Source organism: Tympanuchus pallidicinctus, unplaced genomic scaffold, assembly GCF_026119805.1.
Source record: "Tympanuchus pallidicinctus isolate F22 unplaced genomic scaffold, pur_lepc_1.0 scaffold1, whole genome shotgun sequence".
Taxonomy (NCBI): domain Eukaryota; kingdom Metazoa; phylum Chordata; class Aves; order Galliformes; family Phasianidae; genus Tympanuchus; species Tympanuchus pallidicinctus.
Window position 1 is genome coordinate 2,707,608 of NW_026294618.1, and position 20,125 is coordinate 2,727,732.

The window sequence follows — 20,125 nt, forward strand, 5'->3', positions numbered from 1 at the left end:
CGGCCCCTTGATGGGGGAAGGAAAAGGGTGGGAGGCTTCAGCCTCCGGCATCGGGCTTCAGAAAGTCAGGGTTTGGGGGGTTGCCTTTCTTTCTTTCTTCCAAGTTTATCTATCAGAGATACGAAGAAGATACGTATTAAAACTTGGAATACGCAAAGGAAGGGATGAGGGAACGAGGCGTAGACTGAAAAGTTATAGGCAAGGGGAAAGGAAGGAGAAAATAAGAGAGGAAGAATAGCAGAAAAGGATCCTAGTGAACATCAGTGACAGAGAAGCAGAAGGGATATATGGCATCAGCCTAAGGACTGTCTAAGGGCTGCAAAACAAAAAACAAAAAAAACCCTTGCTTGGCTGGGAATGAGGACTTCATGACCAGGAAGGTTTTATGCTCGGTTCTGCTTCTGCCTCCGAGCTCCATGACCGACGGGTCATTGGTTTCTGCGGGTTTCTAAGCTGGTTTGGGAGACCTGAGGGTAGTCTTGAGCCCCACGGGAGCGGTGTGCAGGTCTCGGCTCGCATTCCTCTACGAATGCAGCAAGAGGCTCTGCTCCCTCTGCCCTTCTCTCGCTCAGCAAGCGAGAGGCGTTAAGTACTGTTTGTGCTTTGATATTTATACCTTCTCCAAATAAAAGCCGGTAATTGTTGGCTCTTGTGAGAAAGAGAGAGAGGGGAAGAGGGGAAGAAAGGGGGAAAGGAGGGGAGGGAGAGGTAAAAGAAAGAGAAGGAGAAGGGGAGAGAGAGTGAGAGAAAGAAGAAAGAAAAGAAGAGGGATGAAGGGAAGAAAAAGGAAGGTAGACAGGAAGGACAGAAGGAAGAAAGAGAGAAAAACTTCAGGGAGGGATGGAAAAAGGAGAGAAAGAGAGGGGGAAAAAAAAAGAGAGAGAGAGGGAGAAGCTCTGAAAAGCTCAGATCAGCAGCTTTTCCCCTCTTCCTTAATGAAACATCCCCGCGGCTCCGAGCTCAGCCTACTGCTGCCGCACACGGGCTGCTTCCCCGGCTGGGGTAGGGATGGGGAAAGGGGAGAAGCAGCTGTGGCTGCGGGCTGAGCTGTTTGCTCGGGATGCTGAAGGCACCGGGAATGGAAGCGGTCCCTTCTTTGTAAAAGTTTGGTGGCAAACTGAGGGAGGAGGGGAAGAGGGAGAGGATATCCCAAGGAGAAGCACGTGAAGGGAGAAGTGTCCAACTGCAAGTTAGAGCAGGCAGAGGGGAAAGCAGCCCAGTCCTCTACTACTGTTCGGCATTTTCTATTCTTGTCCCCCCTCCCTACCAACGACAGATGAAACCGGGCAATTTTCCACCGAAAATTTTATTACGGATCAGGTTCTGCTCGGGCTATGAGGATTCCCGTTATTATCCAAGAAAGTGTTTCCAGAAATGGTCCCAACCCTTTTTTTTTTTTTTTTTTTTAAATTTAATGAAGTCCTAAAAGTTGAACTGCCATAAGGTCAGACAGATGAAGACGTGTATCTCTGCTTTAGCTTACGCACCTCTGATTAAATAGATGCCATGGGAAAGGGTTGGGCTGTCAAGGGAGAGAAGAGAGAGGAGGGGAGTGCGTGACAGAAAGAAACAGTGGTTATTATATAAACACCAAATCCAGGCCATGTGTAAGCCATTGTCCAGGGCTAGAATTAAGTGACTGCAACACGATAGCTCTCTGTTATTGTAAACAGGACGTATTGTATTGCTATTGCTGCCCCTTTCGAGAGGAATTCTCAATCTGCCACTGACGGCCAAAGGGAGGAGAGAGCCAAGACCTACTTTTGGAAAACAAATTTGCATTATTTCACAGCGGCGCTGGAAAATGCCACTGCAACTCCAGATGATCCTTATTTCTCTTCACCATTTAGACCAAAGCAGGGCTCTACTAGAAATAGATGGGGAAACGCTGTGCACAGGGGAAAATCCAGGCTTAAAGGAAAACAGGGTTCTTTAGGATTTCCTCTCAGATATTTCCCTTGCTGTTGGATAAGGTGTAGGTGTATATACATGCCACATGTACATATATATATATATATATGGGATATTTATGTATCTATGTGGCATGTATACGTACAGTATGTCTGGCATATATATATATATATGGTATGTGCATATATATGACGTGTGTATTCATGTGGCTTCTCTACATATATATGTGTACTTATATATGGTATAAAGGAAGCTCCATGCTATGGGAGTATTGGCAGAGGGGAGAGAAGGCAGTCTTCCTCTCTCAGTTATATCAGGGCCCCCATCACCACCACACAGCCCCCCTCAACCACACATCTCCACTTCTCCTCCTCCCCACGCTCACGGCCGTCCCCTCCTGTGTACCAGCAAGAGGCACGGAAAGTTGAGTTGCACACCAAAAAACACCCAACTCTCTTATAAAGTAACCCCTGGTATCACTTTTAACTAAAGAAGTCTAGTAATTAAAAGTCTGAGTTGTTTTTCCACGTTTCCGCATGCAGTCCTAATTAAATCTTTACGATCCTCTCTGTGACTATTAACTGCCAGCATGCTGAGCGAATATCCTGTACAAAAACCCAGCAGGAGGGCGTAATTAGATAGAAAATCAGACAGGAGTCTTCTCATTAACTACAACAACTAACCCACGTTGCTGATGGAGCGAGCGGAGTGCACGCACGCACATAAAGCGTGTGCACAGTCCTATACCCCAGAGATAAGGTGAGAAAAGAGAGGAGGGGGGGAGGAAGGACAGGGAGAGAAGATGGCGTTTCGTATTTACCTCCAGCTCTGCGCCATCGAGTCGCAAGGCGCAGGACTCCGGCAAGCTGCAGGATTTGCTCATCATCCCTCCTCGGCAGCTGCTGAGGGAAAGGAGGGAAGAGTTTGTAATTGTGTGTTGTGCCCTTTAGGTATGCGGGCTATTGATTAGGGGAGAGGCTGAGCCACGCACGGTGTGAGGAACAGCCTTGTGAATGCGCTTTGGAGCTCACGGTGCAACGAAAGCAGTGGAAAGGTCCATGGGAAAAATTGCTCCATCACCTTTTTTTTTTTTGAGGGGGGAGATGCGATTTTCTCCTAAATCGTATCAGGGTTGGAAAGTTGGAGATAAGGGCTGAGGTCGGATGAGCTCAGCTTCTCGGTGAAGCCGATATGAAGTCGAAATAATAGGGAAGGGAATCGCCGATCTGTTGAAAAGACGTTTTCCTTGTGGAAAAAATATATGTAGGTGTGTGTGGGAGAAGTTCTTAAGGATGGCATACCTTGAAAATTAAAAGGAGAAATTAAAAAAAAAAAAAAAAAAAAAGGAAAAAAAAGGAAAAGGAAAGGAAAAAAAAATCTGGGTAGAAAGACAAAAAACAAATAACAAATGAAGGAGAAAAAAAAAAGAAAAGAAAAAAAACCCAATAAGTTTAAAAAGCACACACAGGTCCTCCTTCCACCTGAAACCCGGAGTTCACCCTAAAGCGGAACCTGTGGCAGCTCCGCAGTGAATTGCCCTCTCCACGCTGCTCTGATGGAGGTGGTTTTGCTGCACCGAACTCTGATTTGCGTTGGTTTGCAGTCGTGGACCAAACCATCAAGCTGAGATAAGCGACCCAATGTGGGCTCTGCCCCTCTTTGTTCTTTCCCCTTCCCGAGAGCCGTAATAACAGGTGTGCTCCGACAGGGACCCAAAAGAGCAACAAATCGTAAAAAGGGATATTTTTTTTTGTTTAAGGGGGATCGGGGGGACTTTTTTTCTAGGCAATCAATTTCATAGCTGGTACTTTTGATAAGGCATAACCCCGCTCGGCCCTCCCGGCCCACAAATTGGGAACCCCGGGAGCTGTAAACCCCTTTCTGCTCACACCCTACACGAAGTGGGCGTTGCGCTGCTCTTCAAATCGCCCAGGCTTTAATTAAAAGTCCATAACGCAAACTATTCTATGTAAGAAGTAAATGGCCCTTGAATTATTAAGATGTAGCGGGGTTAAGCAAACAAACAACACGAAAATAGGAGAGGTGGAGGAGGAGGAGGAGGAGGAGGGGGGAGGGGAAGAAAGGGGAGGGAGAATTGAAGTTGTCCTTAATCGTGTTCATTTATGCCATGCAATAGATCTTGCAGATGTTGCTAAATTGCCGGATTTTCAAAGGGAGAAATGTAAAGCTTTCTGGCATGCAAAGAAGTCCATGAGATAGCCACGGTTTTATAAGATAACAAAACCAATATTGCGCCCCATATGCTTCACACCTTCTTTTTTTTTCTTTTCTTTTCTTTTTTTTATTAGCCGACTGTATAATTTGTAAGAATTTCATTTCCTTGTCGTTTGGGGGGAATAATAATAACAATAATAGGACTAAAACTCCCTCCTCCCCTAGTGAATTAATATAAATGGAAATAACAGCAACCCCAGTTTGGGATGACATGATTTATGTACGCGGTTCTTTAATATCCAGTCAATTTGAATAGAGATGTTTTTATATCCACAGTCAGTTGAAGATGCCAATAACAGCGGTATGAACTTATTGGACCAGTCTGTCATTAAAAAAGGTATGGATTATTCCAACGAGCTAGACAAACTTTTACAGTGTGGCAATACCCTCGTGATAGATATGTGTGTGTATATGTATATATATTTTACTTCGGGACAATGAATGGATCCGGGAAGGAGGAGACAGCAAAATGAAACGCTGATTGGGTCTTTAGATAGAGCGAAGGGGGAAGGGAAGGGAAGGGAAGGGAAGGGAAGGGAAGGGAAGGGAAGGGAAGGTCGATCTCCCCCCTTCCTCCAATCACACCCTCAAATGGGGCACCCCATGCTGTCCCTCATCCCCAACAGTCCTCCATGGGGATCGCGTGGCTTTATACGTGGAAGAAAAAAAGAAAAAGGAGGGGGGGGGGATGTTGACTCCACTTTTGGGCTCCAGTACATCTCCCAGGCGGGTGGGAGGTGGAAGGGAGAGAAAGCAATGCCTGTGGAAAGCAGTTCTGCCTTCTTTCCCTCCCCCCCAACCTCCCCTTCCCCCTGCCTATTTTTTAAATCTCCCTACATATGCGCACATGATTTAGTGTAACTGCAGAATCACCCCATACTGTTAAAGGGAATGTGATATTAACAAATGTTTGCAGTCTCTCGTACAGCTGTAAGCAAAATAATTAACTAATTAAACTAATTAAATGTAATTACAATAACTCATTTCGGGCGTAATGCAGCTGCTTAATTTTTTTTTACATTTCTCTGACAGTCACTGGAAGATGCTTGGCGATTAGTGTTGTGTTATGCTGGTAGACATTAAACAGATCCCACACTGCAAATGTAGGGGAAGCTATCTTTAATTATCTAAGGAGTTTCTATTTCTAGATTCAATTTTAAGTACCAGAGACGAGGCTTAGAAACGCTGGCCCTTATGCTTACGATCAGCAGAGCTTATCTCCGGGACCTTATGATTTGTCAAACCCTCAGTGCAGCTACAAACACTTAGGATCTCGTAGAACCCAAAGCAAAATAATCGGAGTGTTTATAGTGTTTATTTAAAACTCGTTCAGGGCAGCGTGAGGTCCTTCCGTTGTGTTTATTGTTTCTTGTTTCAACCCTCGTGCGCCTTTACCACGAGCTTGCAGTTGGTTGAGGGATGAAAACTCCAAGATCGTTTGCGGCCACCGGTTGGAAACGTCGAAGAGGGAGAGACAAAGAATTCCTTGCTTAAAGGGAAAGGCGTTAGTTCGGCTTCTGTGCTTTGAGTGGGTGTTGCGGTCAGGATTTGCAACCTGACGGCTCCTGGTGGTGTTTTTCCCCTTCTCTCCTCTCTATTCTCCATCCTCCTCACCCCGCTTTGCTGCCTCATGAGCGATGTTTCCTCGTGGGCGTTGTTTGATTAATTGGTGGTTGATTTGCGGTCGGGAGCCTCCTTTATAACGCTGGGCCGCGCTCGCACTTTCGTTACGCAGCGTTTAAACTTCTCCCCTCCTCCCCCCCCCCCCCCCCCCCTCACCTCCATACCCCTCTCCCATTCAGATCCTGCACGGATTAAGGACAGGATGAGATGTGCCCGTTGTGCCTCGAGCAGCAGAGATGGGCACCGCGCGGTGCCATAGGGAGAGATACGCTGAGTTCTTACCGGCGTTACACGTGCGCTTTGGAAATCAGATTACTCAAAGGCACCGAGATCCATCTCCTGCTGTGCTAAAGTGGTTGCGTTTTGTTCCTAATGAATCTCGCCAGCAGAAGGGCACGGTGTGGGTTCCGCTGCGAAGTGGGAGCTGAGTGAAGGGTAACGTTTGGGGCAGGCAGTGGGGAATGGAATCATAGAATCATAGAGTGGCCTGGGTTGCAAAGGACCACAATGCTCATCTAGTTTCAACCCCCTGCTATGTGCAGGGTCACCAACCAGCAGACCAGGCTGCCCAGAGCCACATCCAGCCTGGCCTGGGGCCAGAGGAGTGGCACATAGAGGCTTCCATCCGAATTTCACTTTGTTCCCTGTGCTATGAGAGCTACTTTGGAACAAGAACAAGTTATTTAAACTCTGTGAACGGTTATTGCAGGCGGAGGATGCAAAGAGTTATGGGTTGGAGCACTCCTCGTGTTAAGTATTTACTAAATAAGCAACAGAGGAGATCTATTTCGCCCAAACGTAGCATAGCTCCTAAAATGCTTTAATTAAACTGTAGTGAAAAGAATACAACGTGAACTCGAAGCATCAAGTTAATTATATCATCCAGGCTGCGCGTGCCTCCTTCTTTATGGACTTTGAGGCCTGCAGAGGGAATTATCTATCCATCAATGCAAAGGGATTGCCAAAAATATTAAGGAAATCATAAAGGGATTCATAGGCAGCTATCGATTTATCTCGCGGATCGATCCTGCACGATGGATCCCTCGTACGCGGCCCCTTGTTATGTTTGCTATCTGAGCTTACTTGACATTTCTGAAGTAATTTAGTTAAGAGGAAATGAGTTGTTCCCAGTAGAGAGAGCAAACGAGTGGAGTGAAGGTAGCCAGCGTGATAAATGGCTCTTTCATTTGGAGATCTCCAGAGCTCGTTTAAGGCTAATTTTCTGTATTAGCCCCCTTTGAGCTATTAATGCAATAGGCAGGGACCGTGGCCCCTCATCTCTTAGCTGCCCCATTAGAGCGAGCATTAAGCTCCCAAGCCTGAGCTCTGCTGCGGTGGTGGCGAAATAATGAAAGGTGCTTTTAAAACTCTCCTAATCTAAGCTGGCAGAGGGTGGTTAATACGATTTGAAGGGGGCTGGTCAATGAACAATCAATAAACTAATAATGAGAAGGATTCGGTACATTAACAGTCTCAAACTCCAACGAGACATTAAAAAATCATCGTTCACTCCTAGTCCCATTAAGATTTGGGTGGTGGGAGTGGGAAGGAGGGAGCCGGATAAATCATCTAGATGATGACAATCATCAAGGGAACGAATACCAGATTTTAACTCAGCCCGAAGAACTTACTGGCTGCAGGTTTGGAGGCCTTTCCCTCCGTTTCCATTGCAATGAAGGGCAGGTTTTCCAAGTGTCGGCTCCCTTCGTCATCTGCTCATCTGAAATTCGCTTGGCACTCTCTATAGCAAAATCAGTCGTCGTCGCTCAAATCCCTGCGTGGCCCGAGCGAGAAGTTAATTTTTAGTGACTCTGGGGCACAGTCAGTGACCTTAACGTTATCCCCATGTATTTATTTACTTTCAGCTATTTCTGAAGCCTGGCCTTACCTTCGCATCAGATTTAGCACGAAGGGCCGTTTTAACCTCTTTCATTGTCTCCTTGCTGACACGCTCTCTTAACGACATTGTTTTAAGGAGAGATATGAAAGGAGCTCTCTTAACTTTGTTTTTCCCAAATAACTTCGAGTCGAGCAGAGCTCCTCCCCACCCCCCTCTTGAAGTATCCAGCAATAAATGATTAACTGAAAACCACTCCGGACACAGCCTTCCAGATGATAGATCTGGGAATCTGCGCCTTTTCTCGGGCTGCCCATTGAGCCTTGAGATTCCTTTTTAATTTAACGCACAGCAATTTCGGAGGGAATATGTTTCACTTTGAAACGTACTCCGGCATCCAGGGGGAAGGGGAGCGATGAAGAGAAGACAGGAATAAGAGGGAAGGGGACATTTACACTCTCTGTATTTGCTCATTAAGTCTTAAGTAATGATTGGGTCTTTAGTGGCAGCGGGCAGTCATTGTCCCTCTGTTTGGCGACAAAGGCGGATCCAATCACCAGGAACAACACAGCATTGCTGCTCTGATGGACTTCTTGCTCACTTCACACCCAGTAGGCAGATTAAAGGGGCTGAGGGCTGTTTGACACCTCTTCAGTAATTAGTTCGCCCGCGCTGTTGGCTAATAAGACATACTAATCGCCATGGATTGTTCCATTAATTGATTGATTGATGCATCGGCGATCATATTATTTTGCAGCGTTACTGCGGCGATGTCCGCAGCTCAGAGCTCCTGCTTCTTTTCTTCTTCTTCTTCTTCTTTTTTTTTTTTTTTCAGCTATTTCCAGGCCACGATTCTATTTATCCCTTCAGTTTGAGTGGTGCCAAAATGCCCTTTTAGTGCCATTTACGCTCCTACGTGCGCAATTTCGCGCGTGTGCGGAGCGCAAACCCACAGGAAATCACCACCAGCACAAAATAAATAAATAAAAAATAAAATTAAAAAGAAAAAGGAAAAAAAAAAAAAAAAACCCAACCCCTAAGACTTAATGTATGCACAGAAAATTGTAAACATGTAAAGAACTGAAAGCTTCACGCTGAGTTTCGCCATGCTCCATTTCCCCACCATTTCCTGCTGTCGTTTTAAAGCGATCTCGCTCATCTAGAGATCCCGTTTGCAGGAACAGTATGCTTATAATTACTAACAAATCAAGCGGCTACTGTTGCTCTCCCGCTTTATTGATAAGCTGAAGAGAAATGGAAAGGGAAGGGATGACAAAGAGGGTGGAAGTCATCACGGGGTGTGAAGGAGGGAGGGAAGAAATGGAGGAATGGGGAGGAAAATAGATGATTTGAGAAGGATGAAAGATATGAGAGCGGTCACGCCTGTAATTAAACAGAGTTTTGGAGCGCAGGGACAAGAAGAAGTAAATCAGTGGTTGGGGGGGGGAATAAATAAATAAAGTTGAAGCGGAGGTGGTGGGGACGCTGTGCAGGAGTTGTGTGTTGTTCTGTCAGCAGGCAAAGCAATCCCTGAGCTACGGGGAGGCTGAAAATCACCTCCCGTTACGGTGCGCATCGGTTTGCACGCCCGCGGGGCTGTGACACGCGCAGTGCACACGCGGACGCGTGTGGCCGTTCTGTTCTCTCTGCCTACAGCCGGAAAGCGACAGCCCACCATAAACATACAGATACGATGTAGATAGCGATAATTCATTCCGTGGCAAACACGGGCTGGGTTTTTTTTTTTCCCTTTTTTTTTTTTTTTTTTTTTTTTTTTTTTTTTTGAGGGAGCATTAGGTAATTTACAGAAGATACAGAGCGTAGATAGAACACATCTCTCTGAAGCTATGAAATCGCGATAGATATGCTTGCACCGCCTGGAAAAAGCTTGTAGAATGGGATGGGTGTTATTAAGGCTCCCAGCTGTGTTCGCGCAATACTTTTAGGGGAGGGGGTGGCACCGCTGGGAGCAAAGGGGCTCAGCAGAACAGGGAAGGAGCCTGACTGCTCACCGACAGCAATTCGCAGGGGAAAATCAACCCCCCGAGCACGTGAAAACCCCTATTTCAGAGGTTAACAAACGTGGGAAGTGGCACGACGGGCGGTGTGGGGTCTCTTGAAAGCGTCGCAGGGGTAAATCTCTCTTTACTGAGTTTAGACTAAGATCAGATGGCCGCGGAATTGTTGCCTCTTGTTTAATTTCTCAGTTCATTGGACAGTGACCTGATAAAGCGGTCACTAAATATAGCCCCGGTAGAAAGAGGTGAGCCCGAACCACCGAGTCCATGCGTTTGTCCGGAGGAGGAGAGAGAAAAACAAAACAAAACAAAACAACAAACAAACCGACAACCAACCAACCAAAACCAGTGATGAAAATCCATTTGGTGTGGCAACGCATGAATCCAACTCTTTTTTCACTTTGTCTTGATGGTGTGCTCGCATGATTCTGCAGAGCACTGCATGTGGCATATACGGTACATCTACATATAACGGGGGGCAAGGCAGTCTCTCGCTTTTATTCTTACTACCCCGAAGGAGTCTCTTCCTATAGAATCAACGGCAAAAATCCCATTAAGAGCAAGGAAAGGCCTCTAAGTCTCTTGTAACTGTTACTGCGCCGATCTCCAACTCTTTGCAAACGCTTTTATGAGCTGCATAATGTGCCCAACTAAAAATAATAAATAGGAATCCGTTTCACTTTCCGATTCCCCGAAGTAAAGCCACTCCGAATAATTTGTTTATACTGGGGACTATATAGAAGCAATACGTATATCTGAAATCGACATGCCTTTTGGTTTTTAGCTGTTATAGGGTTTTTATTGTGGGGGTCTGGTCTGGCGGTAGGAAATGATCTGTAATAAAAACAGTGCAATACGGTTGTGTCTATTCCATACGCTGAGGTTATAAAATTGGCAATTGCCCAGTAGTTAGCACTTGGTAATATATTAGGATACCCGATCTTATTGTTTAGCAACTCCAGACGACTTAAATATCCCCTCAACCCTAATGGTTTGATTCTCCAGATATGTCGCAAATAAACAGGGTTTTTATGGCTAATAGCCGGCATATGCGCAGAAATCAGAGCCCTCTGATTTGCCGGATGGGTTTCGCAATTGATTTGAGTGGGAAAACGGCAAGAGGCCGAAGCGGTATCAGCGCTGCGTGAGGGTCTGTAATCAATTCAAGCGTTCTCCTCCGCGGTCGCGGAATTCTCTCCGCGCATCGCGGTTGCGACGATCCGCGAGGAAGCAGCGGTAGCAGCTGTCAGCTCTTATTAACTCCTACATAAAACATACCTTAAGTACGGTTTGTTATCAATTACTCGCCGAAATGAAGCAACTGGGAAAAGGAAAGGCGAGGCTCCCTATAAATTAAAGCGATTGGTTGATTGATCAGCGCACCTGCCGTAAATCAGAGCGGTTGCGCGCAATTACGAGCGAGCGGTTGAAGTCCATTGGCAAACAAACGGCGGCCCATTGCTTGTTGCTGTTTGTTTTTGAGCGGCTCTAGATGCCGTTATGGGGATTTGCTGAGTCTGATTTCCTTTGGTCTTAACACAGCTCTCGTTTCTCAGAGCGATGGGGTACGTTGGTCGTGGGTGGGATAAAAAGTTTCTATTTTGTTTTGGTTCGTCTTTTTTTCTTTATTATTATTATTAACCTTTCCTAACTTCCTTTCCATAACTTCTAGTCCTCCCTTTGGAGGGCTGGAATTTGATGATCCTTGAGGTCCCTTTCGACCTAACCCAACCTTTTCTATGATGATACATAATACTGCATCCAGACTTCCTTTCAGTAGGAACAGATGAGTTCCCACTGCTTTCAGGACAGCACAACGCGGTTCAGTTGGTGCACGTCATGATTAAAACCGAGAATTTATTTTTCCGCTGTTCATCTTTTTCTATTTTTTTTTTTTTTTATCAGAAGGAAAAGGCTCGTTTTGTTTCATAAACCAGACTTAATAAAAACACAAAGCAATAACAGAGCTGTCTTCTGGTTGCTGTATCCTCCAGCCTCCACACTTATTTAAGGCAGCAACTCCCTCAGTGTAGTGAATTTATTCCTGGCTCGGCTTAGAAGTAATGGGAAACATGAGCGAAAGAAGTAATTCTTTTTCTTTCCCTGCAAAGCGTCAGGTGCTGTCAGCTGTACAAAAACAAGGGGAAGGGGGAAAGGGAGGGGAAGCGAGGGACGAAGAACCCAAAGTTGCCAAATACTTCAGACGTGTTGTATTTCTCAAGCCTTCACAGAGGCTGTGCTGCATCGCCATCCTTGTTATTATCACATTCCTTGTTATCCTCACTCCGCGGGGGAGGGGGGGGAAACAGCCCCTTTTAGTTTGCTGTAGAGCTGAAAAGTTCCCTTTCGTTTTGCTCTGCTGTGCGTGTTTGAGTGCGTTAACGCTATGCTGTTCGTTTCTTCCCCTCCCTTCCTTTTTCTTTCTCCAGTTCCAGTCCCTCCAAAATCCGTTACTTCTTTGATGATGAATAAAGATGGCTTCCTGGGTGGAATTTCGGTCAACACCGGAGAGGTGTTCTGCTCTGTCCCCGGCCGTTTGTCTTTGCTTAGTTCAACTTCCAAGTACAAAGTAACAGTGGGAGAAGTTCAAAGGCGCCTTTCTCCCCCCGAGTGTCTGAACGCATCCCTGCTAGGAGGAGTGCTGAGAAGGTAAGGGGTTGAGGAGGCTGTGTTACAGTGAGGGTAAGGTGGAAATACTCTGTATTCGGGCTCTGAGATGAATGTAGGGGGAGTGCAGCCAAATCAAGCCCGGTGTAGCTTTAATCAGAGCTTCTCGAAATACAGACAGCCAGCAGCTCGGAAAAGCAGTAATTTGGATTTCCATCCGGAGAGGGTTGCTATCGGAATCCTTCGCTGTTGGTGCAAATCACCTCCTAATTGCCCGGTCAGTGCTGCTGAATACCTCTAAGTAGTTAACATTATCGGTCCTTATTAAGTGAGAGGTAGGGAGCGACCTCCAGGCCTGGGTACCAACCCGATGAGTGGGAGATTGCTCAGTCACTAACAAGAATTCAAGCTCCGAAGTCATCGGCTAGATGAACGCGGAGAATGGGCTTTATCTTATGAAAGACTTAATTGCCAGCGTGATTTTCCTGTAGGAAAGCTGAGCTAAGAACATACATCGACGAGAACAGAAAAGACGTTACGATGGAGATTCTCCCAAGCCAGTGGAAATATGGCAGACTGGGGAATAAGGAGCGACTTCAGGCAGCTCACTGACAAGTATGAATTGGCCCAGAATAAATTTCAGTTTACGCATGGAAGCTGCAAGTCTTAGAGTAGGGAGGATGTTGCCAACTAGTAGGCAAACACACCGTGTTTGTTTGTTTCCTTGCAATTATTACAACACAATTATTATTAATCGTGTTGAGGTCAGGTGCTCTGTGTCTGGAGAAGGGTACCATGCCCCGCTCCGTGCAGTCACCCTATAACACACGTGGGAATGAGGAGCTCCTAAAATAGCTGCTGTTCCACATGAATGTCTGTAATCAATGCTCAGCTGCGATCTGTGCCAGGGAGAGGAGCAGAGGTTTGCTTAGAGACGGCAACCCGCCTGCAAATGGAGCAGGAGGACATCGGAGAGATACAGTGTAGAAAATGTAATTATCAAGGTAAAGAAACCTCATTATAGAGCTTCAGTGGATTACCGGAGATGGCCCAAGCCGTAATCATTGGCTACTGCTGACTTCAGTTCCTATCTTGAATCTGAATTTTAGACAAGCTTTGGTTCAGGGCAGATGAAATATAGGAAGCTGTTCTGCCGTGTACCCCTATTTACTCTGATAGCAAATATTGAGAAGTCAGCCTGCTTTAGAGAAAGCATTGCCGGCTTCCTTTTTGTAAGCGTGACTGCTGAGTCTTAAACATCTGTTAAGTAAGAACCAAGAAGTGCTTGGGATGGTCTGTGACCTCAGTGCCAAAACTCACTGATATCACAGGTGGAAGGCTTCCACCCTTCGAGCTGTACGTACCTAGGGGTGTGTGAACAATAGCTCGGTGTTTCCCACCTATGGCTCGTTTATCCTTTCAGTGTCCTTATCAGTAACCTCCGACAAATATTCACGTCTTCCTTCAGGCACCCAAATCCCCGTGTAGAACGCGGTGCCTCTGGCTGAGCGTTGCCTCTCCGCACGCGTTCACACGGGCACGAAACCGATCCCGAAGTTTCCTCAGTGCTTTCCTCCCATTCTGCCTGCCCGCAGCTCTCCCTTCGAGCATTTTTTTTTCTCACCTTTTCTTCTTATTATACCCGGACTAAACGATTATTTATTTCTCCTCTATCTTTCTGTCCATCCCCACGCTCCATCCTAACAGGATGCCATACAGTAGGAACTCATTTGTTCTCTACCTCACAATCCTCTGCGGTAATTATTGCTAAACGGCATTATTTGATTTCCCTGGGTAAAAGAGGAAGAAAAGTGGGCTCATCCCCACTCCCACCCCTGGGAGAAATTAAGCAAATAGCAGCGAACTCGGGCACAAATCAACACGCTCAGAGTGCCGAACACAGGATGAAAACCTTTTCAGGGCTCCACTGACTGCACAGACTGAACGTTTCTTCCAGGAGCACCGCGGGGCTTAACGATCATCTCGATTTCTTTGCAATTCTAGAGCCAAATCGAAAAACGGGGGGAGATCTTTGCGAGAAAGGCTAGAAAAAATCGGTTTGAATTTACCAGCCGGCAGGCGTAAGGCTGCAAATGTCACTTTACTCACCTCCCTGGTGGAAGGTAAGCGAGGCTCGCAGCTCCCTTCACACCCTCTCCCACCTCGGGGCTGATATTTCGCGAAGCACAAAAGGCTTTGGGGGATCAGGTGGGAAAGCCTCGAGGAGGTGAAACGCAGGGCGGGTTGGAGGAACGCTTGTCAATGATCCCGTCCCCCAAAATGTCCCCGGAGGGGGAATTGGTGGCAAGAATGGTGTATGTTTGTGTGTGTGTATGTGTATGCTTGAGCTAGGCAGTCCCGTTCCTCATTGCTATCAATTACCGGGCTGTGCTCCCTGACTCCACAGTCTGCTCCATCCTCCCGCTAATTCCCTCATCCCGAGTTTATTTGTGGTTGAGGCTCATTATTTGTTGACTCTCAGTGAGGGCAAAAAGTATGTTTGGTGAAAGAAATGATCAGTCGAAGACTTCTGGAGCACAGTTTGCCCTATAGCGAGTGGAACAGGACAAGGACTCAAGCTATTCCCAAAGAAGCAAAGAAGGAAGGCAGGGCTGAAGTTTCATCTCAAGTCACAGGATACCCCGAGTTGGAAGGGACCATAAGGATCATAGAATCCAACTCTTCGTTCAGCTGATGCTGTTTTGGTGTTTGGTGTGTTCTCTTTGATTTATTGTTACTGTATGGAAGAGCCATTCTTAAAGCCCCTAATATGTTTAGGATATGTGTAAGTTTATGCTAAGGGAAGTTGGACCTTCTCCAAAAAAACCATAACCAGAATAGCGCGGATGCAATTATGAATTGCATGTATCTACCTTAAACACACACATACACACCGACAGGCATAGGAATAATCCACTTATCTCCTCCACATACGAGCATGCATAAACATTTGTGCTAGATATCAACTTTCCAGCTCTTCTTGGTGGAGTTGTGGCAGCGATAAGCCCTCACTGCATGCAGAGCAGGGGCTGATAGCAGCTCCTTGTGGTAGTGCAGGGCTCAGATATAGGCATGGGGGTGCCCATTTATATAGGGGATGTGCAGCATTATGGATGCACCCAGGGTGTTGAACCATAGGTGCTCACAGCAAAAGCAAAGCTGGCTTGCAGCCCACGAGGTTACACAGTGATGCAAAACCCCACTTTAAGAGAGTAGGAAGGTGCATGCATCTCTCCCCTGGTTTCCTTACAAATCAAGAGCAGTTTCTCTCGTGAGAGCTTCCTTCTTTTGGAATAAGCTGCATCTGATGTAAGGTGAAGTTTGCTTGGTGAGAGCAGCCAGGCTCTGGTGATGCTGTCATTGTGCTCCGGTCAGCACCAATTGTGTGTCACCAGGGGGATGGAGTGGCTGCTGTGGGGACACCTCAGCTGCCCTCACGTTCAATTAAGAGCTTTGTTGATTAGGGAGAAGCTCTGGGAAGCAGAGATGACGTTGGAAGGCAACTCCTGGTCATTAAAAATAACACGGGCCTGGAGTTATTAGACCTATCTGTTTTTTGTGTTGGAAATCTTCCCCTCTGCTCCCTCAGGCAGTGCTTAAAAGGGTTTAACACTTTATTCTGAAGGAGTTGAGCTGTAATCTGATGGAATCCCCTTAGAGTCTGCTATTTCTTTTTAATTACTTTTCCCCCCCTCTTCTTTTCTACTTTTTCTTCAACTTCTGTCCTCTTCTCGTAGCATCAGGGTGCATCAGAAGGGGCTTGATGACATGAACCTCTCTGTAGGCAAGGAATTAGAAAGCAGGCAGTGGAAATGACAGTTATAATTAGAAGAATTAGTGTTGTTCACAGACAAAATTGCCATCAGTTTATATCCTTCCATAGGTCAAAGAGGACTTCCCATTCCTGGTGATCAGTTAAGAGAGAAGAGTAATGAATTCCATCAAACAAAATAGACTTATTTTCACCATTTTACTGATGTGGCAACAACTGTGATTTAAGTGCCATGTCATCCTGTACAAAATCGACATCAAAATTAGCATTATGTCCACATCTATAAAATGTTGGAGCATGTTCTTCCACAGTATTGAAATAGGAATATTTTTGGTGCTCTAAGGGAAGGTTGAGTCCTTCTATCTTTCAGGACTTGCTGAGTTTCCCCTTTTTTTGGCCCAGTTCACTTAAATTCGTGTGTGTGTGTGTGTGTGTGTGTGTGTGTGTGTGTATGTGTTCTCTGCCACAATTCCATATGGGATCAGTTGCATGCATGTCTATAAGCCATCCCTCAATACGTTGCTGCAGAGACAGCTGTAAATCTGTACCCAAAACTTCCTACTTCCCCAACATAAGATTTATAGAGGGATAAACTCTGCAGCTTGGCCTTAAGGTGCAGTTGGGTTTCTAAACGTGACCCTAAGAGCTGCTGTCTCCCAGAGAAGCAGCGTGCAGCAGCAAAGCATTACACGAAGCCCTGGCAGCTTGGCCCCAGCCCAGAGGTATTAATGCCCCTCTCCTTCCATCCAGGTGAGGCCGTTCATTTAGCCCGGGATTTTGGGTACATCTGCGAAACGGAGTTCCCAGCCAAGGCTGTTTCTGAATACCTGAACAGACAGCACACAGACCCCAGCGACCTCCACTCCAGGAAAAACATGCTGCTTGCTACAAAGTGAGTGCCAACATGTCCGTCCCTCCCCTGGAAAAATCTTCCATTACCTTAAACCCTATGACTGAGGTCAATTTAAAGGCAGAGAGAGCCTCCAGTCCCCAAATTATAGGAGCCTCAGGGGGAGGAAGGGGTGCCCACATCATCCTGTCGATAGGGTAGCTCTTGTTGTCTGTGTGTCACTCTGCAGTGGGACAGTGTTTTCCTTATGGAAGATTCATGGGCCTGATCCCTGCATCTACAGTGTGTTTTTTTCCAAGCCATCCTCAATCCAAAAACCACCATGAGAAGGCAACAACCAAAAAGTGGGTTACTTCTACACCGTGGTCTGTCTCTCCTGCTGCTCATGCACACCTGTCAGCCTGCTACTAAATTGCAATGTCTAATCCAGATGGTTTAATTAAGAAAAAAAAAAAAAAGGGGGGGGGGGGGAGGGGGGAAGAAGAAAGCAAGGTTGGAAAATCCAACAAAAACATTGTGAACTGATAATCGCCCTCACTTTTTGTCCCCTCGACCCATTTCTCTCCATGGGGACTCTGTTGGTGGTGTTGTATGAGATGACTTGCACCCAGCCGCATCTCCTAACTGAGTGCTCAGGTCCTCAGTGGTGGTGCTGTGTTTCTATCTCTTTTGTTGGGGTGAGGAAAAGGAAAAATAAGGTAAAAGAACAGCCGAAGGAGCTCTCATTTATTTCATGCTCTGGGACGTGGCTTGCCTCCGATGACAGCGTAATTTAAAGAAATATATGGAGGGTTGAAAAATCATTTGCTCAAATTTGTCCAGATGTTTTTTAGACGTGATTGGAATTTGATTGCCCTTTTCCGCAGGGTCAGAAGATATTAATGTCCCAGAACTTTAATTGCTCGCAGACCCTGCTCTGCTCTTTGAAGATGTAAAATGTTGCACTCATTACTGTTTGTTCTCCAAATTCAAAGTTTCCTCTCTTGCACTTTCTTAATGGATAATACACATAGAAGTAGACCTTTATCTTTCTCCACCCTCTGAAACCTTTAACCCACAGGGAATTTCAGGCGTTGAGAGCTGAACTCCTTTCTTAAGTGTTTCTTTTTCATTTTTTTTCCTTTTATGTCTTTTTTTTTCCCCCTGTGCTCTTTTTTTTTTTTTTCTTTTTTTTTTTCCCCTCAGTCCCTGGGTAGGCATCTACTCAAAGAAATTATCCCATTGGGACCCCCTCCCCCCCAGCTCCCACTTTCTTACATGGCCTTGGCACCTGTTGACATGAAGGCCTTCTGGACTAGAAAGACAATGAAAAATAAAGAAGGGGGAAATCATATAAATAGTAATAATCAAATCTGATTTTCAGAAGTGTGGAAAAAAGTCAACAAGGGCCACACGTTTCCTGTGATGCTTCAATTGATCTTTGTCTCCTCAGAACAAAATAGGCAGTGCTGGTTTTGATAAGCCAGAATGGAGCTCTAGAATCCAGAACTTTCTCAACAAGTTTGTGTGGCCCAAGCAGTCTCAAAAAAGATTCCATTTAGTCCATTTACCACATCCTCAGCAGCACATGGATGTGATTTTTCTCCAGAAATGACACTTGAGATTTGCTTTGGTCCAGATGGATGGTTGGCAGATGCATGGTGCATCTCCTACTCAGCTTGGTCATTTTTGGGTGCACCAAGCAGGGTTGGGTTTTCTCAGTGCTTTGGAGATGTCCTTGTGATTGCAGGATAGATTTGTATCTCTGGACCTTCTTGCAGTCCTGCAATTGCAGAAATGTGTTTCCTGAAGAGCATCACCCTAGTTGTGGATCCTAAGCATCAGTTGAACTGGATGATCTTGAAGTTTCATTCCAACCTAGGCAATTCTATGATCATCCTAGGATGATCCTCAAGCACTGGGAGAATCATAGAATGATTTGAGTTGGAAGGGACTCTTAAAGTCTATCTGTCCCATTTCCCTGCAGTGAGAAGGGACACCCACAGCTCCATCAGCACCCATCCAGCCTGACCTTGGGTGTCCTGCAGGGATGGGGCAACTACCACTTGTCTGGACAACTTGTGCCAGTGCCTCACCACCCCAATTTCAGAGTCACAGGTTCTATGGAAATCCTAAAGGGCAAAAATGTTCCATCCTTTGGTCTGGGATCAGCTTTTGGTTGAACACACTCCTTCCTTCAACCTTGGTTGTCTCAGAGAACCATGTTAAGTGTGAGATGAGTCTAACCTCTTTTCTCCCCCTTTCTCTCCTTTTTTTTTTTTTTCTTTTTTTTTTTTTTCCCCTCTTTCTTACCTTTCTCTCTTCTATTCAGGCAACTTTGTAAAGAATTTACAGATCTCTTGGCCCAGGACAGGACACCCATTGGAAACAGTCGACCCACCCCTATTTTGGAACCAGGCATTCAGAGCTGCTTGACTCACTTCAGTCTCATCACTCACGGCTTTGGGGCTCCCGCTATCTGCGCCGCCCTCACGGCCCTCCAAAACTACCTGACTGAAGCTCTCAAAGGCATGGACAAGATGTTCTTGAACAACAACACTGCTAACAGGCACACATCTGGCGAAGGACCAGGTAGTAAAACCGGAGACAAGGAAGAGAAACACAGAAAATGAGAGGAGGAAAAAAAAAAAAAAAAAAAAAGGAAAGGAAAAGAGGAGAAAAAAAAAAAAAAAGTTAAATAAAAGGAGAAAAGAGAGAGAAAGAGATAATCTTTTAAAACAAAACCGTCTTAATTTTAGCTTTAAAAATATCGGATTGGGCTTTGGAAGAATTCTATTAGGTAGGACAAAATAATAATAATAATAAAAATAATAATAATAAAAGAAAGACGATAATTTAAGATCAGAGGAGCACAATGGCGCAAGACCAGTGGTTCAGAGTCTCTTGCCAGGAACGTGTGAAGACAACCACCAGGATTTTTTTTTTTTTTTTTTTTTTTTCCCACTTCTGTTCTTTCACATTTTTTTTTTTTAAATAATGATTTGGGGAGGGGGAGGAATCTAATAATAATTAATAATAATAATAAAAGAAAGAAATGAATAACTTATTGGAAGAAATCGGAGAAACATTTTTGGTGTCAGTGCTTTGATTTCTTGAGCTGCACGGTCTGTCTTACTCTGATTTGATTATTATTATTATTATTTTTTTTTAACGACGTCCTGTCTCCACCTTAGATAAAACAATCTTCCAGAGTGTTCTGAGCAACCCATCACCTCATCCCCCACACTTCCCATCTCATCTCACCCCTTTAGCTCTGTCTAGACTAGGAAAGG

At 45.5% G+C, this 20,125-nt stretch overlaps 1 protein-coding gene across 2 annotated transcripts in view; it reads left to right on the plus strand.

Annotated features, from left to right (window-relative positions):
• The window catches only part of TFAP2B (transcription factor AP-2 beta), a 22,590-nt gene extending 3,054 nt beyond the window's left edge, over positions 1–19,536 (plus strand). Inside the window, exons 3-7 of one of the 2 annotated variants that reach the window (XM_052692944.1) lie at positions 4,423–4,483; positions 12,054–12,273; positions 14,236–14,354; positions 16,754–16,895; positions 18,583–19,133. In XM_052692944.1, the coding sequence (XP_052548904.1) occupies positions 4,423–4,483; positions 12,054–12,273; positions 14,236–14,354; positions 16,754–16,895; positions 18,583–18,670 (630 nt within the window). In that variant the 3' untranslated portion in view covers positions 18,671–19,133. Of the gene's footprint in view, positions 1–4,422; positions 4,484–12,053; positions 12,274–14,235; positions 14,355–16,753; positions 16,896–18,582; positions 19,134–19,164 lie in introns of those variants that run through there. The other variant, XM_052692936.1, reaches the window with a different exon arrangement.
• Positions 19,537–20,125: the final 589 nt, after the last annotated feature.